General features: G+C 49.7%; 1 protein-coding gene across 1 annotated transcript in view; it reads right to left on the bottom strand.

Moving 5' to 3' along the window:
* LOC119179293 (acetylcholinesterase) overlaps positions 1-25,819 on the bottom strand; it is a 39,112-nt gene that overhangs the window by 8,416 nt on the left and 4,877 nt on the right. Inside the window, exons 2-7 of the mRNA XM_075868943.1 lie at positions 24,886-25,025; positions 23,874-24,020; positions 22,297-22,439; positions 19,856-20,081; positions 9,286-9,498; positions 2,061-2,227 (exon numbers count right to left, since the gene is read on the bottom strand). Coding sequence (XP_075725058.1) covers positions 2,061-2,227; positions 9,286-9,498; positions 19,856-20,081; positions 22,297-22,439; positions 23,874-24,020; positions 24,886-25,025 — 1,036 coding nt within the window. The remainder of the gene's footprint in view (positions 1-2,060; positions 2,228-9,285; positions 9,499-19,855; positions 20,082-22,296; positions 22,440-23,873; positions 24,021-24,885; positions 25,026-25,819) is intronic.

The raw sequence follows: 25,819 nt of genomic DNA, 5'->3' as shown, positions 1-25,819 counted from the left end.
CATCTATGGTCGCCCGTTCACTATCGTCACAGATCACCATTCCCTGTGTTGGCTGGTCAACCTTCGTGACCCATCCGGCCGCCTCGCACGATGGGCCAATTGTTTGCAAGAACATGTATTCACCATTTCATACAAGACTGGCCGTCTACACGCTGATGCGCATTGCCTCTCGAGAATGCCGCTACCATCGACAGATTGTGAAGGCGATAACTTTGACAACCTTATCGCTTCTCTGTCGTCTGGCCTTCCCGATGCCGTGACTTTCGCCGCTGAGCAGCGTAATGACCCAAGCTTGAAAGCTCTCTTTCCTGGAGCGAGAAATTCATTAGGCGAAGGCCGATTCTGCGTCCGAAATGGTCTTCCTTAACAGAGAAACTTGTCCACGACGGGCGCCCGCTTTCTGCTAGTTGTTCCTGCGTCCCTTCAAACGCCTGTTCTGCGTCTCACGCATGATGACCCCACCTCTGGCCATCTAGGCACCGCACGAACATATAGTCACACGAAAGAGCGGTTCTATTGGCCGAAAATGAGCAAGACAATTCAGAACTACGTGGCCAGCTGTACGCAGTGCCAGAGCCACAAGCGGCCCTCCTCGGGTCCAGTTGGTCACCTGCAACCTGTAAAGCCTCCCGGTTCTCCTTTTGAAAAGGTCGGCATTGATCTGATGGGACCATTTCCACGCTCCTCGAAAGGTAACGGGTGGATAATTGTATGCGCCGACTACCTGACGCGGTACTGCGAGACGGCTGCCTTATGCTCCGCCACGGCAGACCGGGTTTCGAAGTTCCTGTTGCATTCAGTCATCCTCCGACACGGACCTCCTCGCGTGATGATAAGTGACCGTGGACGACAATTTACCGCTGATATTGTCGAATCATTACTTCGTTTGTGTGCCTCCAAGTTCCGACACCCAACTGCGTATCATCCACAAACTAACGGCCTCACCGAGCGCACAAATAGAACGTTAATCAACATGTTGTCAATGTACGTCGCCTCCGACCACAAAAACTGGGATGAAGTTTTACCATTCGTCACGTACGCCTTCAACACGTCGAAACACGAAACGACAGGCTACACCCCTTTCTATCTGCTCTACGCTCGCTCACCTCGACATACGCTGGACACTATCTTTCCTTTTGTCGTCCATGACGATTTAACAATTGCGGAAACTTTGTTTTGTGCGGAAGGGACACGTCTACTTGCCTGCCTATGTACACTGGCAGCGCAAGAGTCCTCTAAAACTCGCTACGACAATCAACATAGGCATGCAACCTATGCCCCCGGTGATCTAGTGTGGGTGTGGACCCCAATACGCAGACGTGGCTTGAGCCAAAAGCTACTGGCACACTACGCCGGTCCTTTCGTGATACTCCATCGTCTCAGCGAGGTCAACTATGAAATTGCACGTGTCACCACTAGTGGCCGACGTTCATGCAAGACAGAGGTGACGCATGCTGCCCGCCTGAAGCCGTTTACACGAAGGATGAAAGAATGACTCGCCCAGCGGGCTTCGTCTGAGGCCGGAGGAATGATAAGTATCACTACCAGGAAAAACAAGGGAAGCGCGGGTAGAGAATGAAGACGACGTTGCCTTCACTGCGATCCCTCTGAGTGGGTACGAGCCATGGCGGTGGAGATCGTCATTATCAGACGGTGATCGCGGACTCAGCGTCCATTAAAAACCCCCACTAAGTTACCTTGCCTTGTGTAACAATATATATATATATATATATATATATATATATATATATATATATATATATATATATATATATATATATATATATATATATATATATATATATATATATATATCTGTAACTTGAAGTCCACAAACTCCTCCGTGGCTTCAAAAAAGACTCCGACTGAAACTCTCTATGGTGTTTATGCCTTTTACACTAAATCACTGGAATTTAAATATCGAAACTGTGTACATTTGAACCAAAGTCCATACTTCCGAAGACTAAGGATTGTGTTTGACAGAAAGGCTCGAATAATGCCTTTGAAGCTAATGTAGACCTCGATACGCAGCGAAGGGATTGTGGAGATGTTTCACGCACGTGCTGAGAATGCTGGCTCCTTCGTCAGGTGTGATGCCGATGAGCAGCTTCAGGTTCTTGTTGAAGAAGCCGTACTTAAGCGCCGGCAGTATGTGCATAGGGAGCATCTCGTCACCGAAGACTGGGACAAACACCCTGAGCATGCCAAAGAGAACCGTTGTTGCGTCCTGCGTAGATTCAAAATAAGTACAGTCTCTGAAGCTTATGCCCTACGAAGATGACAGATGGAGGTATTGCTGTTGCTGCAATTAGGCGCATATTATGATGGCATATTGATAGCGTTACGGTAACCTTCTCGGCCAGTTACGTTCGCCAACCTTCCCCCTCTTCGTAGACTTATTAAGTTTCTTGCTGATCTTCACCAATTGTAGCGCTACATTCGGAATCGGTACTTCTTTCACGAAGCAAACTCCTGGTTTGGGGTGAGCACCACCGTAATCGCGTCGCAAGTGATGGCGGCCAGTCGAACCACAATGACGTAACGAGATGACATCACTGATGGCGTCATCTTGCCACAGCGCTATTCGACATTCTGCCCAGATATTGCCAAATCGCACAGTGCCTCACCAAGACGCGCAAAGTGTCGTCAAGTTTCGTTAACTTTCGTTGTCTCCTCATAAGGCATATAAAGATTTTACCATAATAGGCGCGAAACTCGACACCGTGAGGAGCTGGAGACAGCTGTGCCATTGAAACTGCCACAAGATAACAGGGTTCATTATTTTATTTAACACCACTTTTGAAGATTCGAATCGCCGGGAGAGAATAACGTGCCCATTTTTCGTAGCTTTAAAGACAGGTCGACGACCCTTTATGGCGCACTCTTCGTGACATCTGGTCTGTTATAAAGAGAAAGCTCTCCTGCGCTCCGTGTATCACCAGCGTCAAAAGGAGTATGTAAGTAGCTATGCAAATAGCCTGTCGTAAACTTGCCGGAGGAGGTACTACGAACGTTGGTATGATCTGTGGCCAAGTCGTCAAATTCCTTAAATTCAGCGTGATATATATATATATATATATATATATATATATATATATATATATATATATATATATATATATATATATATATATATATATATATATATATATATATATATATAGATCCAATAGAATCTCGCCAGGTTTTAGCTGTCAGCGTCACCTCATGTCATATATATATATATATATATATATATATATATATATATACACTTTTAAGAGGTTTATTGGCGGACACTTCGCGATGACTCACGACAGCGACATTCAATGCGGGTTCCGACTCTCTGCACGAGCTGCTGTTCTTATGAAAAGGGAGACCCACCAGAAGGCGCTGGAGAGGATGACCCACTGTTCAAAGGCATTACCACAACTACCCCGGGTACGAAAAGGGAGCCACCTGGCGACCTAACAGCTGTTTACAATGAGCGGGTCATGGTAGTCCTTGAGGCGCTCCACGTTAACAATGTCGCGTCCTCGATGGCGCATGTCCGAAGATGGTTAGATGGGTTCAATCAAGTAGTTGACTGGGGAAGTGCGTTTGACGACACGGTAGGGGCCTTTGTATTTGGGCAATAGTTTTGAAGATAGGCCAGTTGCAGTGGTAGGGATCGAGAGCCAGACGAGCACTCCAGGGAGGAACGTGGGCGCAGTAGTGCTGGCGTCAGCGGGAATGCTTTTTTGCCGCTCTTGATTATGCGCAGTGAAGGTCTTTGCAAGCTCTCGACACTCTTCAGCAAGCTTGGCTGTAGCAGAAATAGGTGCCCACTCAGACAGATCTGGCCTGTACGGAAGTATCGTGTCGATTGTGCGTGACGGGTGCCTTCCATATAATAAAAAGAAAGGTGGAAAGCCAGTAGTGCTCTGAGGGGCGGTATTATATGCGTAGGTGACGAAGGGTAGAATGGAATCCCAATTTGTGTTATCGGCGGCGACGTATTTGGGGAGCATGTCGCCGAGCTTACGGTTGAAGCGTTCGGTGAGGCCATTTGTCTGCGGGTGGTAAGCAGCAGTTTTGCGGTGAACAACGTTGTACTCTTTGAGAATGGCTTCAACGACTTCAGACAGGAAGACACGGCCTCGGTCACTGAGCAGTTCCTGGGGTGGAGCGTGTCGCAGAATGAATCATTGGAGCAGAAAGGAGGCCACATCGCTCGCTGTAGCCACGGGCAGAGCGGCCGTTTCGGCGTATCGCGTGAGGTGGTCCACAGCGGCAATGACCCAGTGGTTACGAGCCGACGTTAGTGGAAGTGACCCATACAAATTGATGTCAACGCGCCCAAAGGGCCTGGCAGGGCAAGGTAGAGGTTGCATACCTACCGGCGACAGGTGCGTTGAAGCTTTGCGGCGCTGACAATCTATGCAGGAGCGGACGAATTTCGGCACGTAGCGGTACATGCCGCGCCAAAAGTACCGTTGGCGAATACGGTGGTAAGTCTTCGATACCTCGGAGTGCGCACATTGCGGATCAGAATGAAAGAATTCGCATATGTAAGAGCGCAGACTGCGAGGTATGACTAGTAGCCACTGGCGGCCGCCACCGTTGTAATTGCGCATGTGTAGGAGGTCGTCGCGAACGGCGAAATGGTGGGCTTGACGACGCAACGCGCGAGTGGATGGAGTGGATGGATCAGTCAGCAAGTCTATCAGTGAGGCAATCCATTGATCCTTGCGCTGTTCAGTAGCAATGGTATCAATGCTAATCGAAGAAATGGCAAGGTGAGACGCTGAGTTGTTGGAATTGTCGTCAGGCAAGGGAGAGCGCGACAGGGCGTCGGCGTCAGCATGTTGCCTTCCGTTGCGGTACAGCACGCGGATGTCGTAGTCTTGCAGGCGAAGTGCCCACCGGCCGAGACGGCCTGAGGGATCTTTCAATGACGACAACCAGCATAGTGCGTGATAGTCGGTGACGACATCAAATGGGCGACCATACAAATAAGGTCGGAACTTTGTAAGGGCCCCGACAATTGCCGAACATTCTTTCTCGGTGACGGTGTAATTAGTCTCGGCCTTAGTAAGCGTACGGCTTGCATACGCCACGACATATTCAGGGAACCCTGGTTTGCGCTGCACAAGGACAGCGCCAAGGCCGACACCACTGGCATCCGTGTGTACCTCTGTAGGGGCTGTAGGGTCGTAGTGGCGGAGTATGGGAGGCGACGTCCACAAACGACGGAGCGTTGTGAAAGCGTCGTCACACTGTGATGATCACGAATGGAGAGGCTCGTTACTTCCGAGGAGCTTCGTCAGCGGTGACATGATAGTCGCGAAGTTTCGAATGAAGCGCCGAAAGTAGGAACACAGCCCTACAAAACTGCGCAGTTCCTTGACGGATGTCGGCTTGGGGAACTCGGCCACGGCCCGAAGCTTAGCTGTATCAGGAAGAATTCCGTCCTTGGAGACGACGTAGCCAAGTATTGTCAGCTGCCGAGCTGCAAATCGGCAATTCTTTAGGTTCAGTTGCAGATTGGCGTCGCTCAGACGCGTTAAAATATGCCGAAGGCGTTGAAGATGTGTCGAGAAGTCCGGAGCGAAAACGACGACGTCATCGAGATAGCACAGGCACGTGTGTCATTTCAGGTCGCGCAGAACAGTATCCATCATGCGCTCAAAGGTGGCGGGCGCATTGCACAGACCAAACGGCATGACGTTGAATTTGTACAAGGCGTCGGGGGTGACAAAAGCGGTCTTCAGTCGAGCGTCCTCACCCATAGGTACTTGCCAGTACCCTGAGCGCAAATCGAGGGATGAAAAGAATTCTGCTCCTTGCAGGCTGTCAATCGCGTCATCTACCCGCGGTAGTGGGTACACGTCCTTACGAGTGATCTTGTTGAGGCGTCGGTAGTCCACACAGAACCGCACAGAACAGTCCTTCTTCGTGACGAGAACGACAGGAGATGCCCAGGGGCTGCTAGAGGGGCGAATAACATCGCGGCGAAGCATGTCGTCGACTTGCTCGTTGATTACACGGCGTTTTGTGGGAGATACGCGATATGGACGTTGCCGCAGCGGTGGCTGTGCGCCTGTGTCGATGCGATGCGTAACGGTGGATGTGCGGCCGAGAGAAGGCTGAGCGACATCGAAAGAAGAGCGGAATTCTTCCAACAGGCCCAAAAGCTGGGAACGCTGGCCTGGCGTAAGGTTGTCGGGTATGGAGGGACCAAATACATCATCGGATGAAGAAGCAGATGTCGAAACAGCACTAAGCGTACAGGAACTTGAGCAGTGCATGTCATCGGGTTGATCCATAACTTGCGCGTCTTCGATGGGTTCCACGCTGCCGAGACATTCCCCTCGCAGCAACGTAACGCTGTAGGCAGATGAGTTCACAACAAAAATAGTGGTGCTGCCGTGAGTGAATTGCACGGTCGCGAAAGGAACCAGCAAGCCTTTTTTTATGAAAAAACGATGAGATGGCGAGAGGAGTGCAGCGGTGTCAGAAAGGCTTGCGCAGTAGAGCGACACCGCCACGGACGAGTTTGCAGGCACTTGAGCGTCGTCTTTGAGGAGTAACTTGCTTGCAGCAGATGGACTGTCGGCCGGCGTCCAAGAAGAGAATTGCGGGAGTTCTATTTCTGCTGGTGCGCAATGAATGACGGCGTCGTGGCGGGAGAGAAAATCCCATCTTAGGATGACGTCGTGAGAGCATGAAGAAATTATGATGAATTCGACCGCATACATCACGTCCTGAATCATAAGGCGGGCTGTGCACATCGCTGTAGGGTGAATGCTTTGGGCGCTGGCTGTACAGAGGGAGAGCCCGCAAAGCGGCGTGGTCACTTTGCGCAGTAATCGGCTAAGTTTTGCGTCCATCACGGATACGGCGGCTCCAGTATGTACAAGGGCAGATGCACGAACGCCATCCACAAGCACGTCTATCACGCTCGACGGGCTTTCCTGAGGGCTTCCGCAGTTCGACAGCGTCGCAGCCCTTGCCTCGTGGACTGCGACGACTAGTTTTCCTGGTTGCCCTCGAGTGGACGTGGCCGCATCGGCGACAGTGAGCGACGTCGTGGAGATGGTGAACGGCGGGTAGATGGAACGGGGCGGGACGACGGTGACATAGGCGGCGGTTGGTCATAAGAGCGGCTTGATTGGCTGGGAAAGTTGGGGGCGACCTGCGGTTGCTGCACACGATTGCAATAGCGTGCTACATGACCGACGCAACCACAAGCAAAGCAGATGGGGCGATTGTCAGCAGTGCGTCATCGGTTCGCGGGTCCCATCCATGTCGCAGAACATGATGGGAGAGCCGGCTGCTGATATGAGTGCATGCTAGGCGGCACTCGGGGCACGTCGGTGGCGCCGGCGTATGTAGGCGAGACAGTTTCTCCGAAGGCCTGGGGCCTCGCGACGGTGTCGGTGTAACTTAGGGGAACAGCGACAGAAATCGGTGGGGGCAGCCTGGCGACAACTTCGGCATAGCTGAGTGGCGCAGATGCAGGAGGCGGCTGGTGGTATTCAGGGACGACCTCCGCGATTTCCTGCTGAATGGCTCGGCGTAGCGGAGGTAGAAGTGTACTTGATGGCTGTTGAGCATGTTGTGGGGAAGCAAAAGCCAGTAAAGAGACCTGGCGGGCAACTTCCTCACGCACGAACGACTTGATTTCGGCGAGCAAGTTTGCGTGGTCAGGAACTGCTGACAAGGCCGAGAGATCAGCATCACGTGGTGGCAGTCGACGGGTCATCAAGCGCTGCCGCCGCAGCTCGTCGTAACTTTAGAATAACGTAATTACTTCTGCCACAGTGCGGGGGTTCTTTGCCAGGAGCATGGTGAAGGCATCATCGGCGATACCTTTTAGAACATGCGTGATTTTGTCAGCTTCTGACATGTTCAGGTCGACTTTCTTGCACATGTCAAGGATGTCCTCGATATAACTTGTGAAGGACTCGATGGTCTGCTGGGCTTGTTCACGTAAACGCTGTTCAGCTTGCAGCTTACGAACGGCCGGACGGCCGAACACGTCGACGACTGCGGTTTTAAAAGCAGACCACGTCGGGAAATCAGAGGCGTGGTTGCTGTACCACATGCCGGCCACACCCGCGAGGTAGAAAAACAGGTTTCCGAGTTTACCTGCCTCGTCCCAATGATTGGGGACACTGACGCGTTCGTACATGGTCAGCCAGTCCTCGACGTCGGTGCCATCCGCGCCGGTGAAGACAGGAGGGTCGCGGATGCGGGGGACACCGGGACATGACGTCGGCGTAGGAAGAAGCGTTTGCTGGGCAGCGTCTTGGTGCATGGTTGAAGGCACGGTACGGGATCGAAGCTCCAAGGGCATCGAATTCCGACCGAAAGTGTTTGAAGGGCACAGCACTCTCCACCAAATTGTTACGAGGTTTATTGGCGGACACTTCGCGATGATTCACGACAGCGACAGTCAATGCGGGGACCGACTCTCTGCACGAGCTGTTCTTCTTCTTATGAAAAGGGAGACCCACTAGAAGGCGCTGGAGAGGTCGACCCACTGTTCAAAGGCTTTACCACAATATATATATATATATATATATATATATATATATATATATATATATATATATATATATATATATATATATATATATATATATATATATATATATATATATATATATATATATATGTATATATATATATATACATATATATATATATATGACATGACGGTGACGCTGACGGCTAAAACCAGCCGAGATTCTATTCGATCGCAATAAAATTGGAAGGGCGCGCCCATAGTTTCGTATATTATATTGCGGCGCATTCGTCATATGTCATCGGATTTCTTCATCGTGCTGAAAAAAAAGTACGACCACTGGCGTCTGGCGTTGATGGCATCAACAAAACAAGACTGATGTGAAGTAATAATCATGGGATGGCGGAACCACATGACGTCATGGGGACGGCACAGATTGTCAACACAGCGAGGTCACTGTGGCGTCACAGGGTGTCACTATGACATTCTGAGGCAGCATGACGTCGCCACTTGGTTATAGGTTGGCGATCGTAGAGGCAGCGGGGAAACGGACGAGGTGAAAAAAAGCTTGCAATACCACCGGCTCTGAAGGCCGTGCGAAAGATCGTTAGGTACAGAAAGTTTTCGGAAAGGGGGTTGGGGAAGGATCAATACGTCGACTGAGAAGTAAAAGAAGATGGATTTGACCTTATAGTCTTCTCAGACAAACGCGACATTGTGAGATTGTGACATTGTGAACCATGTGACATTTTTGGAAGCACTCAGTGTATGCGTTCTAGAACAGTGAAGCTCACCACTATCTTGTCTGCCTCGATGCGCCGCAGGCAGGACACGATCTGTCGCGGGTGGGTGGTTACGGTCATTCCTCTGACAGCACAACCGACCAGGTAGGCCAGCTTGTCAGCGATCTCCAGCGTGTTGTTCTCGCGCGCTATGATGGACACGCATGGGCTGCCACTCTGCATCACGGCACGCTTGATGACGTGTCGAGTCAGTGGTGACGTGGCCTGCGAAGAAGGGCGATAACGATTGCTTCCTGTACGGGAACGAAATGAAATCAACGCGCCCGCCCGGTGTCCTTTACCTAAATACTCATATTTGCCGGGCATGTCAGTCGCCATCGTCATTATCATCAATCTGACAACGCCCCCCTGCCGAGCAAGCCTCTCCCATAGTTCTCCAATCGATCCGGTCCAGTGCTGGCTGCCTCTGTCACACCTGTCCCGTTATGAGGGAGGCGATCGCCGGGCTAATTCCAAGAGCCGAAGTATCGGCCCCCCGAACCGCACCACGAAAGCGTGGACAATTTAGAAGTGGTCCTTTTTGGCGCGCCAGCGGACGCCGGCTGTGGCCCAAAGAACAAGTCAGAGCCGAGAGTTGATAAACAAACAAATTATATTCTCAATATTGGCAGATCGAAAATAATACACACGTATGCACACTCCACAATAGTTACATACAATACGTCACCAAACAGACAATGTACTACACAGTACAATCAACCACACTTGAAACAACGGACGCAGACAACAATACGCACTACAATGCAGTCGCATGCATTGAACAACCAAGACACTTAAAGACTAAAGAGATATAAAACCTATTCAGTCCAAAGTCCTTGGAACAAAAGTCTGAATGATACTCTTCCGAGAATCACTCACTCAAAGTCCAGCGTTGTTGTCGTTCCGCAGCTCTCGAAGTTCTCTTCCAGGAAACCTCCCGTCTTCAATTGGCCACTCTTCAAACTTCAACTTCTTCGCCGGAACACGTCGGCTTCACACTCGCAGCGGTTGCCACGGGTCTTCGCTCGATAGCGGTAAACACACACTCTTGCCTGTAGCTCGAGCCGTCCCTACGGACCACAAACTTCGCCGACTATACGGCGGACTCTCTACGCACTCTGGCGCTCACTTCCGTCTCCTCCTGTTCTGTCACTACGGGCAGAACCTTCGCCGACTACACGGCGGAATTCCTACGCGCTCTGGCGTTAACTTCCGTCACCTCCTGCTCTCTCGTCTCGGCTGCTCGATTAAATACGTTCCGCGCCACCTTCCAGAACCTTCTCATTTCGTCGGCGCGACGCGCAGTGAAGGCTGGGGAGAGGCACGAGACGGTTCGACTGCCCTCTCCGGAGAATGATTCACTTGGTCTGACCCCGCCTCCTTCGTTCTAGAAAAATCGCGGCCTTGCTGGGCCGCCGATGTGGGGTGAGGAGGTTCGTCTGCGAAGCCATGCTTCTGCGGGGAGAGCGCGCGCCCGGGAGCCTTGGATGTTTGCTTTCTTTCTTTTTTTTTCTTTTTACCTCGCGGCGTTTCTGCCGCCCGTTGTCGCAAGGATTTGGCGGCGCGCTCTTGTTTTGCGCTCGTTCTGTGACACTGCCCCCCACTTTAAGAATATTATCTCATAATATTCAAAACCACACAAACGAGCGCGAACAGTCACCACACATTCTCACAGACTGTAACACAATCCGTCGCTCATGACACTTCACATTCACAATATATCACTCAATACAATCGTACAATGTAGTTCAATTCCACAACACATGAAATATAGCCACAGGTACATGCCTACAACACTTCATCACACATTCTAAACAATACAAACGTACAAAGTTCGGTCTATCCAACAATTATACAACACTATACATCACACCATCGCACAGAACACTGACTCGCTCGACATACACTTGAGACACAGGATAACAAGAACAATAACACAACATATGGCACTCAGCACTGCCCAACACACTCTGATTCGACCTCAGCACTTATCCTGAATACTTCGAACAGCGCTTGCGCCCCTTTTTGCGGTGCTCGCTCGATCTCTTCTTGTTTTTCCTTGTACCTTTTCGGCGAGCCTTTTCCAACGACGATATCTGAGGCGTCGTCTCAGCCATCGTTGTCTCTTCCGACACCGTTAACGCGTCATTACATTCGACGGGTCCTGCCTGTTTATTTACCCGCTTGATCATGCCTCTACATTTTGCCCGGCGGGCCAACTCCGTCTCCTTTACACTGTAGGTCGGTTGAGGTCGTGCAGACGTAAGTCCGGTTGCTCGGCCCGTGAACTTATTCGACACGATCGTCTTCTCCTTCGCTGTCTCTTGCGCCGCAGCTTCTCCTTGGGCTCTAGTGAGACCCGTCACGGGATGCTCCTCCACTGTATCTCGCGGCCGCTGTGTTGGCGAGGGCTCTATCTTCGGGTCTTCTCCCAAACATTCTGGATCACTTGGCCCTAGCGCCCCGTCGATGTTTCCGATGACAAGGTCATACAGGGGGGTCGTCATGCATAACGCAGTAACCTTCCCGCTGAAGTACGGGGTTTCAACCTCAATTTCTGCTTCGGGAAGCATCCGGACCGTACGGTCAATTAGGCAAACCGGTTTCGTTCTGCCTGTCAACTCTCTTTCCCGTACCAAATTTCTCCTCACGATAACCGTGGAGCTACCGGTGTCTCTTAGAACCGTAATCTTCTTGCCTGCAATCTTTCCAGGAAGCGTTGGCATTCCCTTCGTAACACCGGTTGGCTGTTTTGACATTACAGCACCCACAATAGGAATTTTCTCCCCATTCTTCAACTCTACGAATCCATCAGTGACGGCATTATTATCAGATTTCGGTGCCGCTTGCACACAAGATACCTGGTGAGTTTGACTCACTCCGTTCCGACAAGCGTCTGCTTTGTGCCCAGTCTGACCACACTTAAAACATTTTACCACCGTAGGGCTCGTAAAGATCGTTCGACAGTTTTTCGCGCGATGACCCACTCGGTTGCACAGAAAACATCGCGGAATGCTCTCTGGTGCACGCTTCTTTTCTTCGGGAGCCAATTTCTTCGAATCATCGGGACAATCCTTCTTGACCTTGTCCAAATTAGTGCCACCTTGCGCTTCCAAGAATTGATCAGCCAATTCAAGCATGTCTTCAAGTGAGTCAGCCTTCCTCTCTTTCAAGTACAGCGACAGGCTTGGGTGGCAACTAGTAAGAAATTGTTCTCAAAATTAGGAGCTCTCTAAGCTCATCGTACTCCTGCGCTGTCCCTGAAAGTTCAATCCATCTGTCGAAATAATGGCAAAGTCGGGCGGCATACTGCGTAGCCGTCTCACCATCAGCTGGCTTTCCTGTCCAAAATCTGTCCCGGAATCCTTCCACAGTGAATCTAAATCGCTTCAACAAAGCAGCTTTCACCTTTGCGTAGTTGGCTGCATCGGTCGGCGTCAGCCTACCGTACACACTGAGCGCTTCACCACTCAAGCAGGTACTTAAAGCAGTTGCCCATTGATGTTCCGGCCAATTCTGGCTCTTCGCAATCGTCTCAAATCGGTGAAGGTACGCGTCAAGGTCGTCCTTCCTTTCATCAAACGCTACGAGCAGCTTGCTTGGGTTCAAGCGGAAGCCGTGATCTTCCCGTTCGCTGCTTTCAACTCTAGCTTGGACGGGAGTTTCGCTTCGCTGTTGCAAACGGAGCCGCTCGAGTTCCATCTCGTGCTGCCGCTGCCGTTCCCTTTCAGCCATCTCCGCTTCTCTTTCTTTTCTCGCCCTTTCGGCTGCCAACTTTTCTCTCTCCAGCTCCAACTTCAATTGCTGCTCTCTTTCTTCCTTCAGCTGTCGCTCTTTTGCCTCTCTTTCTTCTCTCGCCCTTTCGGCTGCCAACTTTTCTCTCTCCAGCTCCAACTTCAATTGCTGCTCTCGTTCTTCCTTCAGCTGTCGCTCTTTTGCCTCTCTTTCTTCTTTCAGCTGTCGCTCCTTTGCTTCTCTTTCTTCTCTCGCCCTTTCAGCGGCCAGCCTTTCTCTCTCCAACTCAGCTGCCTTTTCTTCCTTGGCCCTCTCTGCCGCCAACCTCTCTCTCTCCACCACCTCTTTCTCCTTCTGGCTTACCCATTTCCGTAGTTCGGCGCCGGAAAGACCCATCTTCTCACCAAGCGCAACTAACTTTTCGAGATCCATTGTGTCTCGCAACTCGCAAATACAACCTTGCCGCGTGCAAAAAGTATCTGCCTAAATCAGTCTATCGGAACACTCCCTTGCACTCGTTAACGAGAACACTGAACAACACACAGAATCGTTCCGATAGCAGTATCACCAACTCGAGGCTCTTTCTTACTACTTTGGACACACTGTGCACCAAAAGATCCTATGTCGCGGACGCCAGATTAATTGCCACACCTGTCCCGTTATGAGGGAGGCGATCGCCGGGCTAATTCCAAGAGCCGAAGTATCGCCCCCCCCGAACCGCACCACGAAAGCGTGGACAATTTAGAAGTGGTCCTTTTTGGCGCGCCAGCGGACGCCGGCTGTGGCCCAAAGAACAAGTCAGAGCCGAGAGTTGATAAACAAACAAATTATATTCTCAATATTGGCAGATCGAAAATAATACACACGTATGCACACTCCACAATAGTTACATACAATACGTCACCAAACAGACAATGTACTACACAGTACAATCAACCACACTTGAAACAACGGACGCAGACAACAATACGCACTACAATGCAGTCGCATGCATTGAACAACCAAGACACTTAAAGACTAAAGAGATATAAAACCTATTCAGTCCAAAGTCCTTGGAACAAAAGTCTGAATGATACTCTTCCGAGAATCACTCACTCAAAGTCCAGCGTTGTTGTCGTTCCGCAGCTCTCGAAGTTCTCTTCCGGGAAACCTCCCGTCTTCAATTGGCCACTGTTCAAACTTCAACTTCTTCGCCGGAACACGTCGGCTTCACACTCGCAGCGGTTGCCACGGGTCTTCGCTCGATAGCGGTAAACACACACTCTTGCCTGTAGCTCGAGCCGTCCCTACGGACCACAAACTTCGCCGACTATACGGCGGACTCTCTACGCACTCTGGCGCTCACTTCCGTCTCCTCCTGTTCTGTCACTACGGGCAGAACCTTCGCCGACTACACGGCGGAATTCCTACGCGCTCTGGCGTTAACTTCCGTCACCTCCTTCTCTCTCGTCTCGGCTGCTCGATTAAATACGTTCCGCGCCACCTTCCAGAACCTTCTCCTCATTTCGTCGGCGCGACGCGCAGTGAAGGCTGGGGAGAGGCACGAGACGGTTCGACTGCCCTCTCCGGAGAATGATTCACTCGGTCTGACCCCGCCTCCTTCGTTCTAGAAAAATCGCGGCCTTGCTGGGCCGCCGATGTGGGGTGAGGAGGTTCGTCTGCGAAGCCATGCTTCTGCGGGGAGAGCGCGCGCCCGGGAGCCTTGGATGTTTGCTTTCTTTCTTTTTTTTTTCTTTTTACCTCGCGGCGTTTCTGCCGCCCGTTGTCGCAAGGATTTGGCGGCGCGCTCTTGTTTAGCGCTCGTTCTGTGACACTGCCCCCCACTTTAAGAATATTATCTCATAATATTCAAAACCACACAAACGAGCGCGAACAGTCACCACACATTCTCACAGACTGTAACACAATCCGTCGCTCATGACACTTCACATTCACAATATATCACTCAATACAATCGTACAATGTAGTTCAATTCCACAACACATGAAATATAGCCACAGGTACATGCCTACAACACTTCATCACACATTCTAAACAACACAAACGTACAAAGTTCGGTCTATCCAACAATTATACAACACTATACATCACACCATCGCACAGAACACTGACTCGCTCGACATACACTTGAGACACAGGATAACAAGAACAATAACACAACATATGGCACTCAGCACTGCCCAACACACTCTGATTCGACCTCAGCACTTATCCTGAATACTTCGAACAGCGCTTGCGCCCCTTTTTGCGGTGCTCGCTCGATCTCTTCTTGTTTTTCCTTGTACCTTTTCGGCGAGCCTTTTCCAACGACGATATCTGAGGCGTCGTCTCAGCCATCGTTGTCTCTTCCGACACCGTTAACGCGTCATTACATTCGACGGGTCCTGTCTGTTTATTTACCCGCTTGATCATGCCTCTACATTTTGCCCGGCGGGCCAACTCCGTCTCCTTTACACTGTCGGTCGGTTGAGGTCGTGCAGACGTAAGTCCGGTTGCTCGGCCCGTGAACTTATTCGACACGATCGTCTTCTCCTTCGCTGTCTCTTGCGCCGCAGCTTCTCCTTGGGCTCTAGTGAGACCCGTCACGGGATGCTCCTCCACTGTATCTCGCGGCCGCTGTGTTGGCGAGGGCTCTATCTTCGGGTCTTCTCCCAAACATTCTGGATCACTTGGCCCTCGCGCCCCGTCGATGTTTCCGATGACAAGGTCATACAGGGGGGTCGTCATGCATAACGCAGTAACCTTCCCGCTGAAGTACGGGGTTTCAACCTCAATTTCTGCTTCGGGAAGCATCCGGACCGTACGGTCAATTAGACAAACCGGTTTCGTTCTGCCTGTCAACTCTCTTTCCCGTACCAAATTTCTCCTCACGATAACCGTGGAGCTACCGGTGTCTCTTAGAACCGTAATCTTCTTGCCTGCAATCTTTCCAGGAAGCGTTGGCATTCCCTTCGTAACACCGGTTGGCTGTTTTGACATTACAGCACCCACAATAGGAATTTTCTCCCCATTCTTCAACTCTACGAATCCATCAGTGACGGCATTATTATCAGATTTCGGTGCCGCTTGCACACAAGATACCTGGTGAGTTTGACTCACTCCGTTCCGACAAGCGTCTGCTTTGTGCCCAGTCTGACCACACTTAAAACATTTTACCACCGTAGGGCTCGTAAAGATCGTTCGACAGTTTTTCGCGCGATGACCCACTCGGTTGCACAGAAAACATCGCGGAATGCTCTCTGGTGCACGCTTCTTTTCTTCGGGAGCCAATTTCTTCGAATCATCGGGACACTCCTTCTTGACCTTGTCCAAATTAGTGCCACCTTGCGCTTCCAAGAATTGATCAGCCAATTCAAGCATGTCTTCAAGTGAGTCAGCCTTCCTCTCTTTCAAGTACAGCGACAGGCTTGGGTGGCAACTAGTAAGAAATTGTTCTCAAAATTAGGAGCTCTCTAAGCTCATCGTACTCCTGCGCTGTCCCTGAAAGTTCAATCCATCTGTCGAAATAATGGCAAAGTCGGGCGGCATACTGCGTAGCCGTCTCACCATCAGCTGGCTTTCCTGTCCGAAATCTGTCCCGGAATCCTTCCACAGTGAATCTAAATCGCTTCAACAAAGCAGCTTTCACCTTTGCGTAGTTGGCTGCATCGGTCGGCGTCAGCCTACCGTACACACTGAGCGCTTCACCACTCAAGCAGGTACTTAAAGCAGTTGCCCATTGATGTTCCGGCCAATTCTGGCTCTTCGCAATCGTCTCAAATCGGTGAAGGTACGCGTCAAGGTCGTCCTTCCTTTCATCAAACGCTACGAGCAGCTTGCTTGGGTTCAAGCGGAAGCCGTGATCTTCCCGTTCGCTGCTTTCAACTCTAGCTTGGACGGGAGTTTCGCTTCGCTGTTGCAAACGGAGCCGCTCGAGTTCCATCTCGTGCTGCCGCTGCCGTTCCCTTTCAGCCATCTCCGCTTCTCTTTCTTCTCTCGCCCTTTCGGCTGCCAACTTTTCTCTCTCCAGCTCCAACTTCAATTGCTGCTCTCTTTCTTCCTTCAGCTGTCGCTCTTTTGCCTCTCTTTCTTCTCTCGCCCTTTCGGCTGCCAACTTTTCTCTCTCCAGCTCCAACTTCAATTGCTGCTCTCGTTCTTCCTTCAGCTGTCGCTCTTTTGCCTCTCTTTCTTCTTTCAGCTGTCGCTCCTTTGCTTCTCTTTCTTCTCTCGCCCTTTCAGCGGCCAGCCTTTCTCTCTCCAACTCAGCTGCCTTTTCTTCCTTGGCCCTCTCTGCCGCCAACCTCTCTCTCTCCACCACCTCTTTCTCCTTCTGGCTTACCCATTTCCGTAGTTCGGCGCCGGAAAGACCCATCTTCTCACCAAGCGCAACTAACTTTTCGAGATCCATTGTGTCTCGCAACTCGCAAATACAACCTTGCCGCGTGCAAAAAGTATCTGCCTAAATCAGTCTATCGGAACACTCCCTTGCACTCGTTAACGAGAACACTGAACAACACACAGAATCGTTCCGATAGCAGTATCACCAACTCGAGGCTCTTTCTTACTACTTTGGACACACTGTGCACCAAAAGGTCCTATGTCGCGGACGCCAGATTAATTGCCACACCTGTCCCGTTATGAGGGAGGCGATCGCCGGGCTAATTCCAAGAGCCGAAGTATCGCCCCCCCCCGAACCGCACCACGAAAGCGTGGACAATTTAGAAGTGGTCCTTTTTGGCGCGCCAGCGGACGCCGGCTGTGGCCCAAAGAACAAGTCAGAGCCGAGAGTTGATAAACAAACAAATTATATTCTCAATATTGGCAGATCGAAAATAATACACACGTATGCACACTCCACAATAGTTACATACAATACGTCACCAAACAGACAATGTACTACACAGTACAATCAAGCACACTTGAAACAACGGACGCAGACAACAATACGCACTACAATGCAGTCGCATGCATTGAACAACCAAGACACTTAAAGACTAAAGAGATATAAAACCTATTCAGTCCAAAGTCCTTGGAACAAAAGTCTGAATGATACTCTTCCGAGAATCACTCACTCAAAGTCCAGCGTTGTTGTCGTTCCGCAGCTCTCGAAGTTCTCTTCCAGGAAACCTCCCGTCTTCAATTGGCCACTCTTCAAACTTCAACTTCTTCGCCGGAACACGTCGGCTTCACACTCGCAGCGGTTGCCACGGGTCTTCGCTCGATAGCGGTAAACACACACTCTTGCCTGTAGCTCGAGCCGTCCCTACGGACCACAAACTTCGCCGACTATACGGCGGACTCTCTACGCACTCTGGCGCTCACTTCCGTCTCCTCCTGTTCTGTCACTACGGGCAGAACCTTCGCCGACTACACGGCGGAATTCCTACGCGCTCTGGCGTTAACTTCCGTCACCTCCTGCTCTCTCGTCTCGGCTGCTCGATTAAATACGTTCCGCGCCACCTTCCAGAACCTTCTCCTCATTTCGTCGGCGCGACGCGCAGCGAAGGCTGGGGAGAGGCACGAGACGGTTCGACTGCCCTCTCCGGAGAATGATTCACTCGGTCTGACCCCGCCTCCTTCGTTCTAGAAAAATCGCGGCCTTGCTGGGCCGCCGATGTGGGGTGAGGAGGTTCGTCTGCGAAGCCATGCTTCTGCGGGGAGAGCGCGCGCCCGGGAGCCTTGGATGTTTGCTTTCTTTCTTTTTTTTTCTTTTTACCTCGCGGCGTTTCTGCCGCCCGTTGTCGCAAGGATTTGGCGGCGCGCTCTTGTTTAGCGCTCGTTCTGTGACAGCCTCCGTGTTATTCTCGCAAAGCGTCGTATTGTCATTCGAATAACAGCGTAACCATCTTCATTTCCCTGTCAGGGTACCAGGCCTTCGCTCTCTTGGATTCCAGTCTGTCCCTCTTATACTTATCAACAATTATCTTTGCTTTTCGCTGCATAAAGTGGCTGGCTGGGCCATTTGATTATTGATACTGAAGCTAAATAGAGCGAAAATGCACGGCCACAAAAATCAAACACATGGGACAACACCTTGTCCTGTGTGTTTGCTTTTGTCATTTGTTTGATTTTTGAAACCACGCTGTTTTTTTGCACTGTTTTATTTAGGTTCTCCCTACATGGCTGCTCACGCTCGTTTTTAATCTCGGTTTCGGCGAAGATGTCCTCAACACCCATTCATCCCGCGAGACAATATGCTCTCTTTATATATCTTGATTCTGTCGTCACATTGATATTTAGAGAAGGAAACGTTACGTTTCTGAGTGTTCCTAAAGCCGACGTCTAGTATATTGAGCGACGCCTAGTATATCATACTCCTATGATGGTTTTAGGATGTTAAACCCCACATATCAATCAATTAGTATATTGAGGTTAGAGATCAGAAGCGGAAACGGGAATAATGCATAAAGATAACGAATATCGAAAACGGACGTGGGTTAACATACGAGCACTAAAAACAGTGCCATTTTACACGGTCGTGCTCCTGACACATGGAGCTGACGCACCTTTGAAGGTGCACCTAAGAACGAAACTAACATAGTTAATGCCTTATAACAAACACTTTTACCTTACTAGCCGGTGGACAACTACATCACGAGTGTGCCTCTCAGGTCCTTTCGCCTTATGGAGATAGTGTCGCCACATTACTAGCTTAGAGGGCAGGGTGAAAGTGCTTGTGGGTGAGCTGTGCCAAAGCAGAGCTGAAAGGGCAAGTAAGTCGTACCCGTATAGACGCTATTTTAAAGCATAGTTGTTAAACGATTATGCCGTCCCAAATGATTTTGCGAGTTCGCCTTTTCGGACCATTTTGTCTTCCAAGAGTCATGAAGCTTGGCATTCCCAGTGCACCACATGACCTGGCACTTACCATTAGACCAATGGACATGGCGCCCGCACTATTCCCGAAGGCGGTGATCCTGTTCGGGTCACCTCCGAAGAGCTCGATGTTGTTGAGGACAAACAGAAGGGCCAGGTACTGGTCGTAGAGGCCCATGTTGCCCGGAGCGTATTCGTGGGCACCGTAGAGGAAGCCGAAGGCTCCCAGCCGGTAGTTCATCTTCACTATGACCACGTCGGCCATCGCTGTCATGTACCTGCCCGGTCGAAAGAAAAAAAAAGCCACAGCTTTGCCGGAAAGCGAAGCAATGAACGCGAGAGCATCAAATTGAAAGTTCACGCACAGAATCGAAAGCAGATCGAAACATGCCCCGCGTTCTTCACGCACGAATGACGCACAAAACGTACTCACACGTACGGGTGCACGCGAATAAGCGTCTCTTTGTTACTTTGCTGTGTCTGAAAAGCGCGCGCTTTTCGCAAACGGAAACTGCAATAATTGCAGTCATCTTCGCGCACCCGGTAACTACAGCAGAATTGCTGCAGGTAAAGCCAGAGGCCAGCCAAGGCGTATGGCCTTACCCTCCTCGCCGCCGCCAGATAAGGGCGCGTGAGGGAGCGTCGCTCCCCTTCTCTAAGCCGGGCAAAGTACGCGTAAGAGATTAGAGCGGGCGCCGATGTAGCGACGCGAGCTCATTGCGCCATCTTGCTGATAATGCTGAAAACAAAATCCCCCCCCCCCCCTGAGATGCTCGTGAGCAGAGGTAAGTGGTGGATATAAGTACCTTGCTGTTTGAACCGTCAAAGATGTGCTCCGCGGTGGCTTGGTGGTTAACGCCTCACCTTCATGACCCTGAGGTCCCACGTTCGATTCCGTGCGCCGGAGTGTTTTTTCTCTGCATTTTTCTTGTGTTTTCACATATATAGATACATGTACATATGCAATGCATGACATCGACGCCGACGCCGGTGACGAAATCCAGCTGAGAGTGTCCATATAATCGCTATCGCAATAAAACATCAGCGTTTTACGCATTCATAGGCATAGCGTGCACGTCGCGCTATGCGTAGGTGTGGCCTTCGAGATTCACAACTGGAGATCCGTCGCTGGGTGTTCCCTTGTAGGCCATTTGTGATTCATATATATAAGCGTGCGTGCGTGCGTATATATGTATGTATGTATGTATGTAGAGAGAGAGAGAGAGAGAGAGAGAGAGGTTTATTTCCAGAAAGGCGGAGGTCTGCCTGAGGGAGAGTTTGCTTTAGCCGGCTACTCTACACTGGGGGAGGGGAAAGGGGAGAAGAAAGACTAATGGATGACGATGGTGATACAGATAGGTGAGTATGTAGAATTCTTTCTAGCTGAGACAAATTTTATGGCTGCGCATATAGTCCAGTTGCTTCCAAAAATGTTATAACCGCTCTTAAGGCCACAATTGCACTGTTGGTGTCTGGCTAAGGGCCCGACACGGTCTCATCAGGTAATGACCCACTGCGATATCGTTCAGTAGAAGAAATTAGTCTTGGTCGTTCACGTGCGTATGGTGGGCAGACACAAAATATGTGCTCAAGTGTTTCTGGCACATCACAGTGTTCGCAATTAGTACCGGTGTCACTGCGACTGATGATATATGCGTGACGTCTGGTGATGTATGTATGCATGTTTAAGAAATCGCAAACAAACAAAAACGAATAAGTCGATAATTTGACGGTGTATGTCGTTTCCGTTCCGACAATACTAATGAGAAATAACGGACAATAACGCCATGAAATGTAAAAAGGCTTGATATTTGTAGCATTTAAAAATATTTGACGATTTCGAGTACCATGAATGCTCCACTATTAAGAGCCGTACGCTCTGCGAACAACTGGACACTAATTACAGTAGAATTATGAAGAAAATAATGCGGACGAAAGAATAACTCGCCGCGCGCAGGCACCAAACTTGAACCCTTCGAATGGTTTAAGCTCTGGTCCTCGCCGGCGGCAAATTGGACCACCAGCATTTAAATAATTGAAATTTGGAAATTAAGTCGACATCTACTATTAAGTGAAGTCACACGTTTGCTTTACATTCGCCTAAGACGGTTCGAAGGTGAAGGCCATGGGACTGTTTCTTCTCAGTCGATCGTATTGATCGCGCCCGCCCCCACAATTTCCGGATATTTTTTGCACTTGGCGTGGTTCTGCACTGTCTCCGCGATCCGCGTGCCTATGACGAAGTGACGACGTTTTGTGATGACGTCATCACATAACGGCATATCGTGACGTAATCATGGCTTCACAAATGATACGTAAAGATGACGTCATGTGGGGACGTTATCACACGACGATGATCTTTTGCATCACTTATGCTAACACTGCCGACTTCAACGGTCACTTTTAGCGTTTCATGAAGTTTCTAAGGCTTTGCCTTTATTAAGTGCTTGGCCCTGGAAACGCTGAATAAATACCAGTCCTGGACATACGCACCTGAGGTCCCGCTGTATGAGCGGTCTCTCGAAGGTGTACGCTCCACCGTGGAAGTATACCATGACGTCAAGCTTCCGCGAGGTGTTCATAGTCGGCGTCCACACGTTCAGGTAGAGGCAGTCCTCTTGGCTCAGCACGCCTTGCTACAAACAAGGAGTGTCGTAATGAGAGACAGTCACTTCTTGGACTTGTCAGTTTCAGTGCGAGCTGATTGGCTACGTGTCGAGGAAAGGCGCAGGCTCGTTGGCAGAGCTAATCAACCGTATGCGTCATTAAGCTGGCATCAGCCATTTACGAGACAGTACTGACCAGTTGAGGGTAAATTCACTTGTGGAAGTAGTTAGGCCATGAATATAGAATCTCTACAGAGAATACATGTAGAAGCTAGTTGGGTAGACATCGTCTTCAAAGTATGCTATAGGTGACAATGGCAATTTCTGCACCAAGCGCTAAAAAAATGACAGGGCAAATCGCGTGCTCTCAAGTGAGACCAAATAAAATAGATTTGCATTTCCTGTAGAGTGAGTAGTTTATTACTCTTGAATATTTCTACAGATAAGGTGGTGTTGCGCTACACCAGAGAGTGGTCCACCCATGATCAAAGAACAATTTCATTGACGGCATCGTATTCCATACTGATGTCGTCCTCGCATAAAAGCACTGCGCCGTCATTGCACGCAATCGGGGTGACCTTTACACACTACGCCATAGATGACATCCTGGGCATGTTATTCACATTACGTTGCGTCATCACGTTACGCCACGGTATGCCTCTTGGTCACGTTACCTCTAGTGTCATTTTGTGTTCGGCATGTTTTAGGACACTGCAATTTTCAACAGAGGAATCACATAAGGCTTTCGCCTTAATAAAATAATTTTTCTCAATTCTTTTACTTAATATCTTGCAACGGTGAGGCACTTCGCTTCCAGACACTTACGTCGTATGGGTGCCGGGGCGCGAAGGTCTGCAGGGAAAAGCGGCAGCCCACGCCGCTGGCAGCGGGTACGTAAGCCAGGCTGCCCTCTACCCACTGGATACCCGACGCGCTGTTGAAAAGGCGGAGGCTGTGCAGGACACCTATTCATCGCTACTCCAACACTACCGACTGGAGCTACGAGTGTATACCCTCCACCACACCCACAGCTTACAAAAAACATAGAACACAATATTTAGGTGACCACAAAGCAGAACGTACACACACGAAACATTAATGCACCACCTCTACCCAACGAAGCATAGCTACACGTATCTGCTCTGCAGCGTACCGGACACCCTGGTACACTTGATCCTTGAATGTCTCTGTCATGCAAGCCGCTACATTCAAGATGACAGAGAATCAGGCAGGATGAACGAACGACGACCACCCAACCGAAACGTGGGAAGTCAAGCTTCCCCTCGAGGATTTTGTGCACCAGCGGAAATTCGTCGCCATGGCCAAGCGGGCAGTCGAAGCCAGAGGGTTGCTGAACTAGGGAGCCCTCCCACTTTAGAAAGATACCGGGCATTGCTCAGAGCAATGTTTCCAGAATAAACGTTTATTTCCCGCTGTCCAGGGAGGCTTGCAGATAGACCTCACCTGCATGCACCGGGGTGGCATCTTCGTGGCACGGAGCACGTCGGTCCAAGGATCGATGGGGACCGGCCTGCGGAACCGCAGTCGCCCCACGGGAGGCTTGGCGAACGGAATACCCAGGAAGAAGTGGATGGTCTTGTTCAGAACTACCTGCACGATGGGCGTAAACGACGACAGGGTTAGAGAGATGCATTGCGCGTATGAGCCATTCCAGTAGTAGTCTATTGTTGTTATTTTTGGAGCATGGGTGATACCCAATGCAGGGGATCGACCGCAGTTTCGATGGGTATCTAGGTCCTTGGCTTTTTCTTTTTTTTTGTTTCTTGATTGCCAAAAAATAATGGAGGAACCCTCGAAAAAAAAGACATAGTTGCGGCTTCAACGAACCTCAACTCCTAACATTCTCTAAATATGGTGCGAATGTTGAGCGTGGAATGAAGATAACATAGAGGCGTAGAAGCCCGAAGTTTATGTTAAAATGTCACTAAACAGAAACCTTGGTTTACATCGATAAACTGTACTTTTAGAACTCTAATGCCGTAAGTGTCACCATCACAAGTTCATTATTACAAGTAAAAATTATGGTTGAAGTTTTGTTTTTAAAGTTTGCGCTGAAATCTCTGCACGCGACGTCGCAACTTTAAAAATGTATTTTTCGTATTTTCGCAGCCTTGGCTCGATTGAGCTTTATGAAAGTTTATAAAAGTTAGGTCTATGGCCCCGCAGATCACAATGTACTTCAATATTATACAGATTATAAACGACATAGGCATTATCACACGCCGTCAAATTCTTCCACGTCTTTGTGTTTGGTGCGGTAATCTTAAGGTGGCATCTCAAGCCGCATTCTCTATTCCCGTGTTCACCGTCTCCCGGTAAGAGGGGCGTTTTCGGAAAGGGGAATAGTACTTTACTACTACGCAAGCAATCGTTTCTCTATTTAGTGTCCTAGCTACTAACCAACATCATTGAACGACGTCGCAAACTGGAACGCAGCACAATGACAATTCCTTACTTCACGGAAGCCTTGTACCGGACCGAGTGTCGTGTTGACGATTTCAGTCTTGTTGATGTGTTTGCCATTGTGGGCCGAGGTGGTGGGCAAGGTGTTGACAGCCAGGGTCAGGAACAGTACGCCCAGAAGGGGTCGTAGACCTGCAGAATGGTGAAAAACGATCTCGTCTGTCGTGTCTGGTGCCGAGCCATGACGATATACAATTATTTTCCTCACTGACACAGGGAAGCAAGTTGATTTTGTATATTTTAGAAGAGTGACGAAATTTTGAAATTTGGAGCATAGCATCAAATGGGAGCGTAGGCGTTGGCTAACCATGAAACCATGCACAACACGTTATTGTCAACACCTTGCCATATAACACTTTCTTTTATGACGTGCCTTCTCAGGTTATGTAAAAAAAGTTTGAAATGTTTCCACGTATCGCTTCTGGTAAATGCTGCCTGTTGCAGATGATCCCCATTATGTGCTAACCGGCCCATCAGTGAAGATTCCAATTCATTTCACAGCTAAACGTCATGACTTTAAACCATCAAACTTATAGGTCTATAGGTATTTACAGTTAGTAATTAAGCAGAAAGGTCTCGCATGGCTTGATACTCTTTGGCTTGAAATTTCTTCCAGCCACTACTGCTGCTGAAGATGCAAGCTTTGTGTTATAAGCCCAAGCACACACACAAAAAATTCAGATATGCAACACATTAAACGACAGTATTGTTACATCGTGCATAGTGAATAGCGCAGCATAAACGGAGACATCTTGTTTATTTCATCTTCTTCCTTCTCCCCCGTGGCGGCCACCGAGCGCGTGCCACCGCACAGCGCTGTAGTCGGTAGCGACGCCTTATACCACATATCCCCTCTTGCAAAAAAAAAAAATAAAATAAAATAAAAATAAATGGTAGAAACACACAAAACTGTTTTTGTCTACTTC

The sequence above is a fragment of the Rhipicephalus microplus genome, chromosome 7, assembly GCF_043290135.1.
Source record: "Rhipicephalus microplus isolate Deutch F79 chromosome 7, USDA_Rmic, whole genome shotgun sequence".
NCBI lineage: Eukaryota > Metazoa > Arthropoda > Arachnida > Ixodida > Ixodidae > Rhipicephalus > Rhipicephalus microplus.
This window is presented reverse-complemented; position numbering and strand designations above follow the sequence as displayed.